General features: G+C 40.4%; 2 protein-coding genes across 6 annotated transcripts in view; one reads left to right on the top strand and one right to left on the bottom strand.

The window, feature by feature from the left end:
• Positions 1 to 1,792, top strand: part of SNX24 (sorting nexin 24) — an 87,836-nt gene extending 86,044 nt beyond the window's left edge. For all 5 annotated transcript variants that reach the window (XM_067315382.1, XM_067315378.1, XM_067315381.1 and 2 more), the window contains one exon: positions 818 to 1,792. In XM_067315382.1, coding sequence (XP_067171483.1) covers positions 818 to 888 — 71 coding nt within the window. In that variant the 3' untranslated portion in view covers positions 889 to 1,792. The remainder of the gene's footprint in view (positions 1 to 817) is intronic.
• Positions 1,793 to 3,192: 1,400 nt separating this feature from the next.
• On the bottom strand, positions 3,193 to 10,837 carry PPIC (peptidylprolyl isomerase C). Its single transcript, XM_067316057.1, has 5 exons — positions 10,646 to 10,837; positions 7,601 to 7,714; positions 7,018 to 7,111; positions 5,262 to 5,446; positions 3,193 to 3,935 (listed from the first exon to the last, which is right to left on the bottom strand). Exons 1-5 carry the CDS (start codon positions 10,835 to 10,837, stop codon positions 3,807 to 3,809), a joined length of 714 nt encoding a protein of 237 aa, XP_067172158.1. The 3' UTR covers positions 3,193 to 3,806.
• Between the last annotated feature and the right edge of the window lie 7,523 nt (positions 10,838 to 18,360).

Genomic DNA, 18,360 nt, shown 5'->3' with positions numbered 1-18,360 from the left:
TTCTTTGGCTGTTTTAGGATCATAAGATAAGATCAGAAATTCTTGCTCTTAATGCCCAGTGGTTAAAGTAACCCCTTCATTAAGAAGGCAGGAGTTGGTGCATTTGAAAAATGTTTTCACTTTAGTAATGTACATCCTGCCTTTCCTCTGTGTGGGTCTATTATTGTCTCGCATTGGGTAATCCTTTCATGGTAAATTTAACATGAAAAGTGTCAGTTTCTGCTACATCTGTGGTAAGAATATAGTGTTTTTTCCTCCTTCAGATATTATAGGATGACTTTATGTAACATATGTGACATTTTACGTTGATTAGACAGCCTAAAATTTTCCTGTCTCAAATAATCATCTCTGATGGTATAGGCATCCTCAAGTCTGCTCAGTCTAAACATTGCTGTAAACCACAATGGAAAAACAGCTCTGAAGTATTCCCAGTAGCAATCCTGGAATTCCTTCAAGTATATTGAGATTTTGTTAGAAATTGAATTGCCAGTGTAATCCATCTTCCTTGTGAGAAAAGATTCAGATAAAGAGCTGGAGCCTAGCAGCATTAAGTATTAGAACATCCCTTTAAATCAATAAGCTACAAATCTGGCAGCGCATTCATACAATGCCCAGTGCTATACTAAAGTGGCTTTAGTGCTGAAACAGCATTACTAATAGCACATCCCCAACACGGATAAACAGTTGAGTGATGCAATAACCTAAATTATACTAGGCCTTGTTAAGGCCTAGTATACCTTGTTAAGTTCCACAAAAGCATTTATGTTGTATTGACATGGATAAGAAAGCAAGGGGTTTTTTTATTTGTTTTTTTCAGATGACTTTCCAAATGTAGTTATAGAAGGCATTCTGCATGGAATATTTTATCCTCATCTACTGCCCAGGTAGAAGCGGCATGTGGCTAGAAGAAGCTGAAGCAAGTCTCCAAGTCATGTTCAATGGAATTAATGGGAATAAAATTCTGGGATGTGATAATTATGCTCAGAAGGAAGAGAGACAGCCTCAGTTTAAGTTCAAGCATTGTATCTTTTTAAATAAAATCAATGTCGTAACTGCTGCTTTTTTTAAAAAAAAAGATATGGAAACAACAGTTTTGAAGTTATTTAAACCTTATATATAGACATGCTCTAACTATTTAACACTAAAAGCTGAAAGTCATACACTGAATTACACTAAACTTTGAAAAGAATTGAAAGTTTTACTATTTCTGGATTTTTGTCATAAATTACACTAAACCTTTCTGCACCAGGATTTTTCCCAGCACATTACCCATTGCTGGCAGTGGATGGATTGAAAGTGCTGGCACTGAAGAGAGTATGTGAGAGATTGCAAAAAAGTGATTTTTAAAAGCAAGAAGAAATGGAAAGTAACTTAAAAGTATTTTGTTCATTTTTCTTAAGTTATTTTAAAACTGCTCCTTAATATTAGGTTGGAAAAGAGCCAATGCACATATATGGAGAGTTTCTATTAGAAAACATGCTTATAAGTTTTGAAACACATAGCTCTCTTCCAGGAAGTTGTCTAGATTTTAGTCTAAAGGATTTTATCTACCAGAAGATTTTACATGGCATTTATTAATCTCATTCAGTTATGACATCTAATGTTTGTGTATGTTTACTCTTTGAGACTGTATTCCATATCTTTAACATTTTATGAATCAGTGCATACGACTTTGTGATAAGCTGAAGCAAGAATAAGATTAAGTAGTAAAATAACAAACTAAAATGTATATTTATGTTCAGATTTAACTGGAAATTTGTGTTACTGGACATTACAAAATAAATTAATAGAACATGAATGTACTTCGTGTGCATATCTGTTCAAATAGGACATTTCTCAGAGCTTGCACCATCAGAGGTGGTACTCACATCTCCACATGAAGCATGAGAAAATACTTGGGTGTCTGCTCATTTAAGACTCTCAGCACCATGCTATCTGAAGATTTATAAAATTGTGTATCTTGGAAAAAAAGCTAAACATTTTTCAGTGTAGCTGGATAGCCAGTAATTCATTGCATTAAACAGAGGAAGGGAATGTTGCACAAAAACAGTAATGGCAAAGCTAGGCACTAACACAAATCTGATCCTGGAGAAGCAAGGGTTGCCTCCTGCTGACTATGTAATCTGTTTTAAAGCTGCTTGGGGATGATGAAAAGTTAGGACTTGTTTAAAAAGGACACCTGTGATTAGAGCCTTTGTTTCGGTGGTAGAACCTTCTCCACTGTCTGAGGGATTAACCTCCAGGAAAGTGTTTTTAGCTACTAGTGCAAAGCTATTTGGATGAGGGAGAACAAGGTATTCTTGCTCTTTATTTCCAAACACTGCTTCTCAGTGCAGCTTTTCAGTGACTTTTTACATTGAACATTAGTAGGGGAAAAAATACACAGCACAACCTGAACAGGGGTAAAATGAAAGCCTGATTGCCTAGTACTAGGCAAATTCGGAGGCTTTCTCCATTCCTCTGGCTCCATTTTGAAGAGGAGAGTAATCCTTCCACAGGTTTTTGCAAAAAGTGTCAGTACTTACCTTCAGAAGAGGCCCCGGGGCTGTGGATGGTGAACCAGCAGAAGCAGTGCTGCAACTACAAATCAAGTGCTAGGGTGCAGGACCCCAGGTAAATCCCTGCCCCAGTGTTTTCCTGTTCCCTTGGGAGGCGGGGTGGCAGGAGGTACTTACACACTGTGGGCTGGGCGATTGGTGCCCCCTCTCTGCAGCGCTCACTTCCCCCACAGCCCTCAAAATCTGGTTATCTCACATGAGCTTCAGGATGCTGTCCACTTACTTAAAAGGTAAGTAAGTGTCATGCTACCCAGTTTGCAGGTGAGTGAATCCATTACCAGATCTAGGCATCGGCTCATCTATCTTAAATTTTAACACAAAGGAGAAAATCCATATCTCTTTCCTGGAAAATATTAACATGTTAAAAAAATGTAGTACAGCTGTCTAAGTGGTATCTTAGGCTAAACTTGTTTGAAAGCTACCAGTTAAGGAGTAAGGCTAAGGGTATTTAAGTAGCATTACAAAAATAATGAACTTAAAGGTGCATCTCCAGCGTACAGCAACACTTTTAGTTAGTGTTTTGGAGCTGTATCTTGAATGACATGATTACTTATGTGTTATAAAATCTACTGTGCTGTAAAACAAGGGCTTTTTAAATCAGTTTCTAACCAACGATTTTATTTAACAATAAACTAAGCTGCACTCCCTCGATTACAGTATTGTATCTGAATACAATCTTTTATTGAAAGACAGCAGGGACTTTATCTGACACATTAAGGAGATTAGAGAGATTTACCATCCCTGCCCTTTTATTTCTTGGAAAAAAGCACCCCTACATCATTAATTGATTCAACAGAGATTAGAAAAAAGCCCTTTTGCAAAAAAGCAGCTCTTTCTTTATTAAGTATTTATTTGAAATATTTTACCTTTTTACAGGAATCTTTAAAAATGCAGATATTCTCACAGAAAGTGTTTTCAAATAAAATGGAATATTGTAAAATTTCTAAGAAAAACAAAATAACTATTTCAAACCTTTGAAAAGATAGAAATACTTTGAAATCTTTCATGTAAGAAGTTTTCTGCAAGTTCTAGGATTTAGTGGGATATGCCTTGAATTTCAAGGAATAAAGCTTCCATGAAATTGTTAAGAAATAACATTTACCAAATACATAAAATTATGGTTAAGTATTGTCTACATATAGTCTCATATGTTTTGAGGAGAAAAGGCAATGGATAATTGAGATCAGTCAAAAACTTAGGCCTGAAAGAAAAATGATTACATTTCATTAACCATTCTGGTTGCTGGTGTCACCAGTCACCTACTTCAACTACAAATGGTTCCTTTACAGCTATTTTGCCACTGTTCACAATCACGCAGTCTTGAAGGGGGCGATCGTGTTCATCTGTCTGCTGAAGCTCTATCGAGTGCACCACAGACTGTTTAAAAAAAAAAAAAAAAAAAAAAAGCTCAGTTTAGCCAAGGAAACTCCTGTGGCTCAAGTGCAATACCAGGTAAATAACTAAATGCTCTTAGCATTATTTATTTATTTATTTTTAAGCAACTTCTGAACAAAGACCTTTGCCATATTGAGTTCCCACAGACACTCTCTTTCCATGCTATCAATTTTACCATTCTGCAACTCACACGCAGTTGACAGCACCAATGTGGAAGGCTGCGTGCCCTTCTGTAAGAACTTCCAGCCAGCAAAAATGTTAGAAAGGAGCAATTGAAAATATCCTTTCAAATGATCGACCTAGCAAACACAAAGTCTCTCTGTGGTCTATGAGCAGCAACTGAATCTAGAGATCATAAAGGATGAGCAGTAGTTTTTTTTCTGATCATACAGCATAATTGTGCTGGTAAAAGTCTGATGACTCCTGTTACTCTCATATAACCTATGCCCAGACATTAAGAGTGGGCACCACGCTCTCCAGTATCTGGCTTTAGATAGTTGACAATTAATATACCTCTGGCCTAAAACTCTCCTCAAATTTTTTTTAATTACTACTGTAGCTGATGAGACTTGAATTCAATACAAAGGGTGTGGGGCAAGGGAGGAGTGTTTTGATGAGGCTTTCAAACTCCACATAGATTTGATCAATGCAACAGGTCATATTTTCCCCATTCATTTCAAAATCCATTAAAGGAGTAAGTTAAAGGAAAAGCCAGATTAGTAGAAGTATAGTCAGTTGGAAGCACCATTTCTTAAACTGAAATTCTGTCTGTCCACTGCAATCAGATATTTGTTCAGTTTTGCAGCTGTACATTCTGAGGGTGCTGGTTATAAATCTTTCTTTTTTTTCTTTTTAAACAGATCTGAATATATATGTTTGTATGCTTCACATTCACATCTTCTAAAAGCCTGAACAGTGGAAGTGTTACCCACAACTAGCACATGTTACAAAATTAGATTTTAGCTTGTGGAAACACAGCTATTTCATGGTTAATGGGGTTAGTGAAAGACAGACCTGAATTTATCCAATGTGTAGTATGTAAAGGTGTCATTTTGATGGTTAGTGGTCTAAAAGAAGAAATCGGAAAGCCAAAGGGATGATTTAAGTTTCCATTTCTGTAATCACCACTTGCCATTTTAATTCCAGTTTAAGCACTTCACATACATTTTCTATCTTGTCCACATTGGAAAACAAACAATAAACTGTTTTGAATGACAATGGTATGATAAATTACACCCACAGAGATATAATGCCCTGAAATTTGTCCCGATTTTCCTGGAGTAATCTTACCGCTATTTTTTAACTTACCATTCCATCGAGGACTTTGCCAAATACTACATGTTTTCCATCCAACCAGGAAGGCTTTGTCACACTGATGAAGAACTGGGATCCGTTAGTATCTGGGCCAGAATTAGCCATGCTAACCCATCCAATTCCATAGTGTTTGAGTTTAAAGTTCTCATCTGGAAATCTTTCTCCATAGATACTCCTTCCTATGACACAAAATAAGAAAGCATAAATAAATAAATAAATAAGAAATCCCCTTTTTGTTCAAAAATGGAAAAAAATAAGTATAAATTCAGGACTTGAGAAGATTCAGAGGTTGAGTAAATGCAGCGCCATCATTGCTACGTCATTGGTGATCCGTAACTAAAAGTACTTTGTATGTAGAGGAAAGAAAAAGGAAAGCTAAAACACCAACTATAATGAGAGAATATTTAAAGCTGATCAACCTTTAGCCTCTGAATTTAACAAGTAAGCTGAGTATCTTCAAAGGTCCTGCTTATATACATCACTAAGTAATACTATACTTTGCCCTTTTCAGCAAATTTAGATTAGGTAGTTGTGGCCAATCAAATAAGGTAACCGTGCTTTGTGATAATTTTAATATTTAATTTTATAACTTTTTCCCCTAGTACATTAAATTGCTTTAGACATGTTTAGAAATACAGAGACCAAATGAAAGTTAGCTTAAAAGAGTCAGTGTGGAATTGTATAAATATTACATAAGGATTTTGATGTTCCTAAAATAGTTTAGAAGAAAAAACATGAGCGTCATGTTTAAACCACCATAATTTTGAAAAGAGAAGGCTGTCTCATTTTTTATTTGTACAGTGCCTAACAGTGAGACACTTCCCAACACACCACCAGACACTATCCCAACAAACAGTATTAGCAGGCAAACAAACACTGTCTACCTTAATGCTAAACTGTGCCTTTAGTGTGTTAGCCTTCCCCATTGTTCAAATTGCAAGGAAAAGCATACATTGCGCGTGTTTTCCGTTCTGTCCCCATGGGGAAGTCGCTAACACTGTGTGCAGAAAGTTCAAAGCGTAGCGCCTGAAGAACATGGTGGCAAAGGAAGAGAAGAGCTCAGAAGCTGGAAGGCACGCGATGCAATGCGAGACGTGCTGCACTGGGATTGCCCTCCGAAGTGCCTACTGGCTGACCTCGTTCCTGGAAGCTCAGGAGAGAGAAGCAATGTAAATGGCCAGAACCTAAGTATAAAGGGCCAGACCAAAGGTAAGTTTATGGTTTTTAATTTATTAAGAGAAAAAAGGGGAGGGGCACAATCCTCATTTTCTAATTTCGCTACCATTGTTTTGAAATTCCTTCCCTTAGCACACTTCAGAGAGCTCCACCAGGCTGGGTGAGCCAAAGGGAGAGGTCAGCCTGCGCCCTCCCTGTGTGCCTTCCCTCCACGCATGTCACCGTTTCCTTCCAGGTTAGTTTTCTGCTGGATGACTCAAACTGGTTCATGCAGAGATGCAGCGAGTACTGGGGGGAAGGAGCAGAAGCACACAGCCAGAGCAGAAACAGACAGAAAAGATGATCTATCTGCAAGAACTGAGGGCAGGGGAAGCCCTAAGCATACAAATAATCTGTAATCCAAATATATGCAGCTAATGCACCAAGATGCTTAGAACTGTTTTGGATGCTTCTAAAAGAAATGTTTTCTTCATTTACTTTAGTTGAAAGAAGGAGAGGCAATGCTGTTTCACCCATCTTTTCAGTAAGCATTCAAAGGGGTAACAGGGAAGCTGGAAGATACTGAGCATGTTACCTCCTGATCCATCTCCAACTGTAAAGTCCCCTCCTTGAATCATGAAGTCTTTGATCACACGATGAAATTTACTTCCTTTGTATCCATATCCTCTCTAAGAAAAGGAAATAATTCTTTAAGTGAATATAACATCCAGTCCTATACAGTCATATGGGAATAGGCACATGCTGTGAATGGTCAGGTCTCGCAGAATATACCACAACCTGAGACAAACACCAACAGAAAACAAATTAAACTGAAATGCAGGTGAATGCAGGTGGGCTGTGCTGGCACAGAGCAAGTATTACTCAGGTGAAGAAAGCAAGTATCTTCCTTTGACTGATGTACTTACTGATTGCAGTATTTCTGCCTGCTAGATCTGCAAGCTATGGGTAGACTGAGGTGACACCTCACATTCACATTTTGCCAATAAAGCTGCAAGGCTTTAGGGATACACACAAGACCTCAAGGCCTCTGGGATGGCTCTCTCCCTCACTGATTCCACTGAATTAAGATGGACAGTTCACACTTGAAATGGCATTTAACAAATATTTACTTCCCAGACCAAATTTGAGTACACGGTGAAAGAAAACTGCAGACATACTTCTCCAGTTGCCAGCACAACGAAGTTCTCCACTGTCTTTGGGACAACTTTTCCAAACAATCCAATTATAATTCTGCCAACATCTCTGTTGCCAATCTTCACGTCAAAGAACACCTGGATGTTTTGGTGAAGAAAACAAAAGCGATACAAATATGAGCGCAGTAAAAAGGCCAAGCTTTTGAAAGCTTAAAATGGTAAGACACAGCCTTTGGCTGGTCTATGTTAATCGAATCCTTCAGCTGCTGAGGGTGCTGTTTAAGAAAAATCTCAGAGCTACTGACTTCAGATTATGCAGAATACTGTGTGAGACCTGCTGATTATACATTTTGGTTCTTATCCTTTTTAAGTGCTCAGTGGGACTTGCTCTGTCATAAGTTTGTAGGTAAGGTTCAAGAAGCTTTTTTCCAGATATGCATGTGTTTAGAAGGCACAGTATGGAAACTGTATAGAAAAGATGAAATATGAAAGTAAGGAGGAACAATGCTGCTATTCCAGCATCATGAACAATTTCAAGGAACTATAGTACAGACACTTCCCAAAAAAGACAGTTTGTTATCCACTAAGTCTTCGCTGTTCTAGGCATTAGTGTGTATGTACATGATCAACTCTACATGAAAGCCTAAATTTAATTCAGTTGTCAAACAAAGGGAATGAAACCTTACTGCTAAAGCAGGGAATTGTTTTCCTAAATATGAATTCAGAACTGCCCAGAGAAATAACGAGGCTGCATTAGAGAGCTCATTGCCTAAAAGCTTCAACATAGACGTCGCTAAAAAGAATACTTGAAAAAGACAAATGAGTTAAAAAGCATTTTAACATATTTCAGAATATATCAATGCATATTTGAACATGCAAAAATGTTCCAATGATTACTGAAAATAGAAACAGCTGTCAGGAAATGAGGCATTCTGAAGTTCAGAAAAAGTTACATAAAGACTATTAAAACTTCTAGGAAACAGCAATGCGTATTCCTATGATGTGGTATTTGTTGTTCCTTGTGGCACTCAACCAAGTATTACTCTACGAAATTAGTCCAATAACGATAATAAATGACCACAGTCTCTCTCCAATGTGAATGTTTCTTTCACGCTCTCCTGCAAAACATTTCTACCATTTCTTGATCTTCCACGTGGCTTTGACTTGTTGAACTTTTGGATAACTTTATAATGATATATAAAGAAAATAAAATTCCTTTTGCTACACCTCATCCACTTCCTTGGCACTTGGCACCAGCAACATACTTCTTCAATGTGTGACTCACAAAGTATTAAGAGCAAGTTTTCATTAATTTCTTAATGTGTTTGTAGACATACCTTGCTGAATTTTGCAGCTAGGCCTATCTAGGCAAGGGCTACATATGCCTAGGCTTTCTAAACACATCTTATTCTGTCTAGGTAGAGGGACTGCCTGCGCTACATAAGGCTCTGGCAATGCAACTGGGCCTTCTATACAATATTCCTGGGTAGGAACATCAAACACTTCTACAGAGCACAGCGAGGTCCAGTCACTCACATGGGTAAACCTAACCCAAGCAGAAGGCTTCACGCGTGGTGGAGCTACGCACATAAGCGGCCAGCTCAGCATTTCTAAGCAGCATTGCTTGGGCTTATTCTGCATTTGTGAACAAAAAGTAAGTTCCTGGCCTCCTGTTAGCACTCCCCATACCTGTGCTACGTGTTCGGTGCTTTTGGAAAGCACTGCAGTTCCTGATTATGTACTACGTAACGTGTCTGTGCATATTTCTGGCCAGGAAATCCTATAAGGAAATATGGTAGCCCTAGATGTCATTTTTGCAGAGAGAAGCCATCTTCTTTTAAGCAAATCTTTTAAAGTTCTCTGAAAAGTCAGTGAGCATGTAGATACTAGTGAGCTGGTCAACACAGCAAGCTTGAATTTCCAAAACTGTCTGGTCAGATTCTTCACCAAAAATTCTTAAAAGGAAAATTATTATTATATTTATATAAACATTTAATCTTATTTACAATGTGCAATAATTACTTCATGATTGAAAAAAAAAAAGTTGACTGTGAAAGAAAGATACCATGATTCTTAGTGACCAGTGATAATATAATGATAAATGAAATGAAGCCCATACATACAAAGTACTGTATATGGAAAAGAGACTTTACATTTACTTTACAGTGAGGGGTCCTAAACAAGCTACCACTCAGAAACAACACCTGGAGTCACCTGGAGCAGCCTGATGAGAAGTCTGACTCACTGCTCATGAAGGTCGGAGAAAGAAACTGGATCTCAGAAATTATGAGAAAGGGACGACAAGAGCCAGACGTAACGACGCGCCGGTGTGCACCCGCGCTGGGCGCTCGCACCTCGAGCGCTGCTGCAGTTCTGGCTTCTCCATCGCAGAACGGGGCGACAGACCTAGGGCAGGTGCAGAAGGGGCAGCGCAGATGCCCCAAGACAGGCTATGCCACACACTCTGCCTCCCGCCAGGGCAGCGCCGCCGCCTCGCCACCGCCAGGCCCGGCCTGGCCCGGCCCGGCCCGGCCGCGTGTCCAGCCGTCTGTCGGGCAGCTTCGCCCACGGCCACCCCGCCCGTCCCCACGCAAATCCCTTCCTGCTCCGCAGAGGCGGCTGCAAATCCAAGTCAAGTTTGTTTGCCGCCTACAGGTTTTAGAGCAGCGCACGCTGAAACAGCACGTCACGTCGAGCAATGGGAGCTGCTTGGTGACCTCAAGCGCTGACTGCGTTTTAATTCAGGCAGTGTCAGAGGAGCTAGACGTGACCCAGGCTTGTAAGTCTGTCACGGTCAGGTACGAGCCAGGCGGTGGAAAACACGGTAGCAATAAGGCAATTCACGTTTTAGCAAAGGAGAAAAAAAACACTGCATGAGTTAAGAAACAAAGCAGAGTTTAAAAAACCCAAACCCAACAAGACGAGCCAGCTCATGGCAAACACTGCCCGCGCGGCGGCCGCGCACCGCGGCCCTTAAAGCCGCGATAGCCTTGCTGCACCCCGGGGCGGGGACACGCCGAAACGGGAGCGCTGCGCCGCGACCCGCCGCCCCGGCCGGGCGGGAGTCACCTTAGCCGTCACGCTGGGTCCCCTCTTCTTGAAGCCCGCGGCCGCCGGGGCCCGGGCCAGCAGGCAGAGGCAAGCGAGGGCGCCGAGCACCGCCGCCGGGCGCGGCGCCCCACCGGCCATGGCGCTGACGCGAGCGCTGCGCCTGCGCCCGCGGCGCGGCCCAACCCGGCCCGGCGGCTCCGCCCGCGCCATGTGGCGGCGCGGGGGAGGGCAGGGGCCGCGGCGGCGGCGGCGGCGTCGCCGCGCGGGTCCCCCCTCCGCGCCCGGCCGCGCCCGGCCCTGCTTAGCTTCCGCGCGGGGCCGGAGGGGAGGGGGGAGGCGCGCGGCCGTTGCCGCCTTTTCGGACGGTCCCCCCCGCCGTGAGGAGCCGCCCGGGGCTGGGGGGCGGCGGCGCCCCCAGGCCCTGCCAGGGCCCAGCCGCCCCGGGGAGCCCCGAGTTGGCCCGGTGGAGCGGCCGTCTCGGTGCGCAGGGGCGCCCCGCGGCTCCTCGGTGATCCCAAGTGTGGGTGGAGTAGCCCAAACGGGCACCCTTCAGGGGAGCCTGGAAATGGATCGTTATTCTGTTATCCCTGAGGTATTTAACGTGTTGAGGAGCAACGCAAGCCTGAAGGGTGTTTGGGAGATGTGGAAACTGGAATAATAAGCCTCTTTTTGGTTTCCTTTGCCTTAGCAGTAAGAGCGCACAGCTCGGGGCCTGCGTTTGTACCCTTTGCTTCAATCAGGAAAGAGCTGCACCAAACAATTCATCAAACGTGAACCACTGCCTTTCCCGAACCATTGCCTGCCAGGACAGGGGAAAGGGCTCTTAGTCTAGCAAGTGATTTTAGCTTTAGCCCTGTTGCCTTCTCTGCTCAAAAGCTGTCTCCATTTAGGAGCTCTCCTAATGGTGTTGCTGCTACAGTCCCTGAAAACCTTGCAGACTGTAATGCGCACTGAAATTTGTGGCCTCCCAAGCTACAGGATATGAAAGAAAAATAATTAATAGATATTCATACACTGCAAGCAAAAGGGTGACACTGGTATATGTAAACGTATTCAGGATTAAACTGTGTAACTCTGGCTCAGGCAGGGTTTGGTGCGGGCTGCAAAGCCAGCCCAGAGCTCAGGTGGAGTGGGGATGAGCTTGGTGCTGCTGCAGCTGCGCCGTTACCACCACTGAACTGGTCAGCTTAAGGCTGTGCCTGCATTAGTAAGTAGTAGGGGGAGATGTGTAGGACAAAGCACTTGGTGCTGAGAAGTTGATGTTTGCACCGTATGCTTTTCAGGTGCCCTGTGTGGTAGACCAAATGTCTGTTGGCAGCTGATGTGTGTTGGGTGCACTGCGGAAGTGTGTCTTCTGGTTTCGTTTCATCTGGAAGGGATCCAGTCTGTGCATGCCAAGGCCTCTCGGCACTGGGAACCACAGCACAGTAAGTGAGGGTGTTTGAAAGCTTCACTTCAAAAGTGCCCTCCCGATTCAAGCTAAAATGTACCATGGGCAAGCCCTCGAGTACCTTTGACTACAGACTGGTCGTAGACTCAGGTTTTTGCATGTCTTTGCTGTTATCCATTCTGCCCCACCTGCTGCCTGCACTAGTACATCTGATAGCAATGAGATTTTTCATCAGGTGACTCTAGTAAAAACTCAGTTAGCAGGCACTGCAGAGAACGGTGCTTAGTGATTCCCCATTACCTGGCACTGGAGCTGAAAGGCCAAGTTTAACTCATTTAGCATCTCATTTAGTCATCAGACTGACTCTAATAAATCCCTGTTTTTCAAGAGCTGTAAAATACCCATGGTTGGAACTCATGGGTCAAAAAAACACCTGGACTAATCTGGACCTTAATTTTGGCACCTGACCTATGCAGTGGGGCCTGACATTCTGTAAAAGTAGGGGCTTTTCTGAAGCCTTGCCTGCACTGACTCACTTCTAGCATTGGGAGCTGTAGGGCTTTAGGGTATGATTCAAGACATTTACCTGGTTGCTCTTTAGCTAATTAGATCTGTTTGTTTCAAAGCTAAAACCAAACTAGTTAATGTGATATAGGTATAGGAGTCCTCCTTTGATCCTCCTGTTAGTGGTTGATGTATTTCACACTCTTGTTCTTTGTTAAATATCAGAGTAGAACTGAAACTTTCCATCCATCTTTATCACTATAATCCACCTTTATTATAGCTACCTGTTCAATATTTATCTGCTCTTAAGTTGTATTTACTGTGCTTATACTAATGAAGACATGTTATTGACTGTAAGATGTTCAGAGGTGTATGATAAAAATGGAAAAAGGTTCCTCTTAAAGCATATATAAGCGTGTTAGTACTCTCCAGCACTCTGAAGGTAATATTTTTAGGCTTTGAGGTGAGTGGGAAGAGACCTATAGGGATAGAGTTCTTTTTCTGTTCCAGATGGATGCAAGTCACAAGGAGATTGTTGACAGAAATGTAGGAAAAGATGGAGCAGTAACTAATTCTAAGTTCTGAATTTGCAAGAAGAAAAATATTACCCATAAGACTTTATTCTCTCAGAGCAAGTCAGTCCGAGTAGTACATTTTTTCTCAGATCATGAGGTGCAGAGGGACATGCAATGAGTTGGAAGAACAATAAAGAAAAGATGGTCTGGCTCTGTGGCTCCTTTTAATACTTTTAATATGGAAGGGTTTATTCACTGCAGATATGCTGATCGTTACTACCTGCTGTACTACCCAGAGTTTTCTTTACACTCATTTACTCTCTCTCAGTAGAAATGCTGGGGTTAGGGGAGTGGTTGCTCTGTTTTTGGAAATTTAAGTGTATTTTATCCATGTACAAGATACTAGTATTGGTGGGGGCAGGGAGGGGGAAGAAATGAGACATGGACTCTTATTAGCACTGAAGAGATTTAAAAATAGCAAGATGAGACAGGATCTGTTTTACATTATCTTGGAAAGGTTATGCATAGTGGTGATGCTGCTAAATATTTTTTGGAAGAAGATTAAGTGATATTTAAAGAGAAAAATCTCTAAAAGAGACAAAAGTGTAATATGTTCATGAAAATTCAGTTTTACACAGAAAATCTTTTTTCTGACCCTAAAGGAGCAACTGCATGTTCTTTTCCCTGGGAAGTTGATGTCATGACTATCAAATTGAAAGTAGACAAAAGTTAGACAAGCAATAGGGTTTGTACTAACTGAAAAGAAAGAAATCCTTATAATGAGACTAGAGGATAATATGTCAAAAATTTTGTGTGTTTTTTTTATTTTTCTGATTTCATTATTCACAACTACCTTTAAGATTTTGAAGGTCTCTGTGAACTGTTTATACAGGCAGACTGAATACGGTCTCCTGAAAACCACACTGAATTCACTGTGGATTTGTGCAGGCAGTTTCCATATAGAAAAAAAAAAAAAGCAAACTCAGGGAAGGCTCTGCAAGAGAAGACCATTATTTCCTGTTCCATCCTCCCTAGGCCTGAACAATTTGTTCCCCTCTTCACTGCTGCTGATTTGAAGACTGTTATCATTTCACCCCTCAGTCGTCTTTTCTCTAGACTAAACAACCCCAGTTCCTTCAATCTTTCCATATGGGTCAAATATTAGAGTTGGCGTCATCTGGCTGTGTAGTTTTTAGTTGAAATATTACCTTTATCCTTAAATGTGTATAGAAATTACAGATAAGCACATTTTGTCATTTCTCAGAGTTTTTTAAATTGATCAAGTGATGTGAGGCTATTGTGACAAAAATACTAAAATACATTCGAACTATCTTGTGTTTGTAATATTGCTCACAGAACATTCTGCGTTTCAGTTCTAGCAGACATGTGTTATTTTGGTGCTCGTTGCCTTTTGAAGTAATCAAGCCTTTAGAAGAATAATTTGCCACTGTTTGACATCCTTCAATTTAAGTAATAGTATCTGTAATGAGGTGTTTCATTGCTTCTGACGGCCTCTTTACAATTTAAAGTGGGTACGAAAGAGAGATATATTAAGCGTATAGCATGTGACAGATTTGATTTCTCGTAGTACTAGCATTGGCAGTAATTCTAGCACTTCCTTTCAGCACTGTGGCGTTTTAGTTAGCTATGATTTATTGTAGTGATTTAGAAATATTTCATATCCAAACTGCTCTAGTATATCATGTTATACAGGTAAAAAGAATTCTGGGCATGACATACGTAATAATAATGCTTTATAGTTCTGTAGGCACTTTCATCAATGTTAACTGCTTGACAGCTGCCAGGATAAAACTTGGAGTAAGCGCTCTGTTCTGTAGGATTGCTGTGCTGAGCTTTTATTTTTGTGTTTCCTCACTTCAATATGTGTTTAATTCTCAAACCTGAAGACATTGAAAGTGTATCACCTTTACTAGACATAATCTTGACCCATATTATTTCACAGTCCCATAGTATTACTTGTCTTTTTTAATGTATTGTTGGCAGAATATAAGCATATGCTTAAAGCCAAAGTTTACTCTTGTAATGACTAAGAAATGACGCTGCTTTATCTTATATATGGTCTGCATTATAATGAGAATAAAAGATATAAAATATCAGGACCATTGTGACTGTATATAATGCTAAGAAACCACAGTTTAAAAAAAAAAAAACAGCTTAAGGTACAAAAATTGTAAGTCACGATATATGGCCTTCATGAATAATGAAGAAAGAAGTTTATGGGGAGTTTTGTTTGTATTTTTTTGTCTTTTCCTTTATGTGACTTCAGAAAGATGGAGTGTATCATATGTGCTGTCTCGTCTATTAAATCACTTGTAAAATGGCTTAGACTCCTCCTGTCATCTAGTGCACTTATGGAAAATAAATGTGTCCTATGCTCCGGATAAGCGTCTTCCTTTTGGTGAATAGTTTTTAAGCTTTTTAAATTTTGTATCCAAACACAATTTGAAGTGTCACCCTTTCCACTCTAATGGTCAAAGTATTTATTTAGGTGATACCAGCAATGTGTTTTCAAAATATTGCAGCTGGAGCCAGAATGGTTTTTGCTTTGAGCACATTTGTTTACAGGATATCAGAGCTATCTGTAATTGCACATCTCACTGTAGTGAGCATTTAACACATAGTCATTCATTTGATTTATGTCTTTCATATAGTCTGCAATCGTGTAAGATTCTTTAGGGGGAAAAAAAACTATAGCAGTAAAAATTAGCTATAAAGAAGTGTTCAGTCAGTTTTCTTTATTTTCAAGGCAAAAAAAGCAAGAACTTCATACCATCTGAAAATTAGGGTTTTGTTTCTCCAATTATTGCTTATAATAAAGATTTTAGTTCTCCAGACACTTCAGCTTTTCCTCAATTATGGCAGTGGTCCCACTTCTGTGGAGCTGTTCATATCTAAAGTTAGTATGAAAGTGTTGGAAAATTGGGCCTTTGTCAATAACTGTAAGTTCCAGTAATCAATACTTCTAGTCTGATAATGCGCAAAGGTGAAAATCAGGATAGACAGCCTGTGTACTGGGCTCCTGAGAGAAAAGAAGAGAGAATTTCTGCCCTAAATTACAAATGGGAAGATTGAGAGAGCTGAGAAACAACATCCCATGATATGACTGTGGTGAAAATTGATCCAGCTTTGCTGTTTGCATGTGAGGTGTTTAGTTATTGTTAATGAATGCTAAATTACTATTCTTAAGCAAGGAAGAGATAGGAGAGGGGGGAAATAGGAAGAGTGACACAGAGGAAGCTCATTAACTGTTTAGGAGGAAAATGGCAACTCAAAAGTATCACTCAGAAGAAGACTAACAGGCTCAGAAATGGGAAGGCATGGGAAGGGGTTTAGTTCCCACCTTCCAAACAGCAGGGAAGATTGTAACAGTCAGGAGGAAAAGTGGGGTTTGCAGCTCTGCAAGATGGAAGTGTCAGTGGCTTCCTCGAGAGTTTTTGCTTTATGAACCATAAAGAAAATGGCCAGATGTTTAGAGAGCTTTTATATGAAAAGTGATAATGTTTAGAAAATACCTGAGTATCTGAAATGGGGAGAGGGCGCCATCAAAGATATTTTTAAAGGGGCAAAAAGATGCTGGTGGCTTGTTTCAAGCTGAGTGAAAGCTGAGGACAAATGATGTTTCTCTCTTCCACTCACCCTGGAGCCTGCTGTGCTGACAAAAGTACAATGTTAGCTTCATTAGTACAGGAAATATGGCTTAGAAGATACTGAGGGAATAGATAAGTGTAATTTCACTGTCCTCCTTAAAGTTCAGTATTGTTATCGCCATGCTAAAAGTAGTATCTGGACAAGGCCCCATCTATCTAGTAGGTTCCTAATCTGTAAACTGCAGTGTAACTGAAAAGATAAATTTATTTACTGTCTTACAGAGTATGCTCAGAAAGGTATCTTATGCTACCTACAAAGACTTAGGGCCAGTTCTTCACATATTTCCTTTTGACCTTGAAAAAGATTCCATATTATGTGTATATAGGTGCCTGCATACACTTGACTTAGATACCACTCTATTTACTGAATGCTCCAGGTCCATTGTGTGTGTTCCATTTTGAAAATATTATACACAGAAGTAAAGAAAATATTTTATTAGAAGTGTAATATTCCCTGTAGAGATGTTACTAATCAGAGATCACATTTCTGAGAAATACATACCATGATCCTTTGTCTATACAAAATCACTTCGTATAAGATTTTGTACATTAAATGTATGCACTAGCTAAAGGGACTGTCAGGAATAAGTCAGGATCTAGAAAGGTGCTGCTCTGGTGCTGCTTACAAGAACAGCAGGTAGTCAGCTATAGGCAAGCATATATAGTTGGTATTTTCCTTTAGTGCCTTTAGTTTGAACAGTGTTAAAGTTGGTTATGTGTCAAGCAGTGTAGAGTGGTCCACATTAAAGATTGCTACATCACTCTGTCTAAAAAACATACAGTGGTTTCCTGCGCTTGGAAAAAAAGCCCAGCGTGCTGCCTAGCATGATACAATAACTGCGTACGTACTGACAGTTTAGTGCTGTTCGTATGGGTGTGAACGTATCATACAAATGATTGCCAGTGAAGCTATTCTTCTTTCCCTATCCATTATCTATTCTAAGTTGATTCCCTCTATTCTAAGCGATTTCTTTTATAAAAAAATACTCTAGGATGTTTTCCAAATTCTACATTTCGTGCCCTGCAGCTTGTTACAGCAGTCGCTTCTGTCTTTCATCATAGGGTTTTTTGAAGTGCTAGTAATGAATAGTAATGTTCATGCGTTATTTTTGAGAAAGTTTTTCTAGATCATTTGAAAATAATTCTGATTTACAGTTTTGGAGAGTTGTGCGGATGGCAGTGAGGCAAGTCAAAAGCTCACAGGTGCCTAAATGATCTCAGCATTGAACTCTCATTATCAAAAGAAATCCCGAGAGGCCTGAGGTTAGGGAAAGCTGGGGATTTTAAGCACCTTGATCACTTTGAGGAATGGACCTTCCAGCCATTGAGATACTTTTCAGAATTGTTTTTAGGCTTTACAGGCTTAGGCTAGTGGAAAAGAGTAGTGTTTTAAAGATTTTTAAAAAATGTCAACAACAAATCCCCTAAGCCCTGAAGACTATGCAAAACATTTTAAGACAAGAACTCCTGACAAAATACATTGGATATACATAATGCATGGCAATGCAATTGTCTGGAATGACTTAACTAATTTGCTCAAAGTGCTGTCACTTTTCAATTTTTAATTCATCAGAATTTGATGCCGATGACATGTTTTTTACTCACTGCGTGTTTTTTGTATTTCCTGTGAAGCAGGGCTGCTAACTCTTTGGCAGC

This window comes from Apteryx mantelli, chromosome Z (assembly GCF_036417845.1).
Source record: "Apteryx mantelli isolate bAptMan1 chromosome Z, bAptMan1.hap1, whole genome shotgun sequence".
In the NCBI taxonomy this organism is placed as follows: Eukaryota; Metazoa; Chordata; class Aves; order Apterygiformes; family Apterygidae; genus Apteryx; species Apteryx mantelli.
Note: the sequence above shows the minus strand (reverse complement) of the source record. Positions and strands in the feature narration are given on the sequence as shown.

What these genes read in the sequence shown, in the direction of transcription:
- PPIC (XM_067316057.1), bottom strand. Translation starts at nt 10,837, where the DNA reads ATGGCGCGGGCGGAGCCGCCGGGCCGGGTTGGGCCGCGCCGCGGGCGC. An exon ending in TTGTGCTGGCAACTGGAGAA is followed by an intron (nt 7,112 to 7,600) that starts GTATGTCTGCAG and finishes TCCTTTTCTTAG; the next exon opens with AGAGGATATGGATACAAAGG. An exon ending in AGTTGGAGATGGATCAGGAG is followed by an intron (nt 5,447 to 7,017) that starts GTAACATGCTCA and finishes TTTGTGTCATAG; the next exon opens with GAAGGAGTATCTATGGAGAA.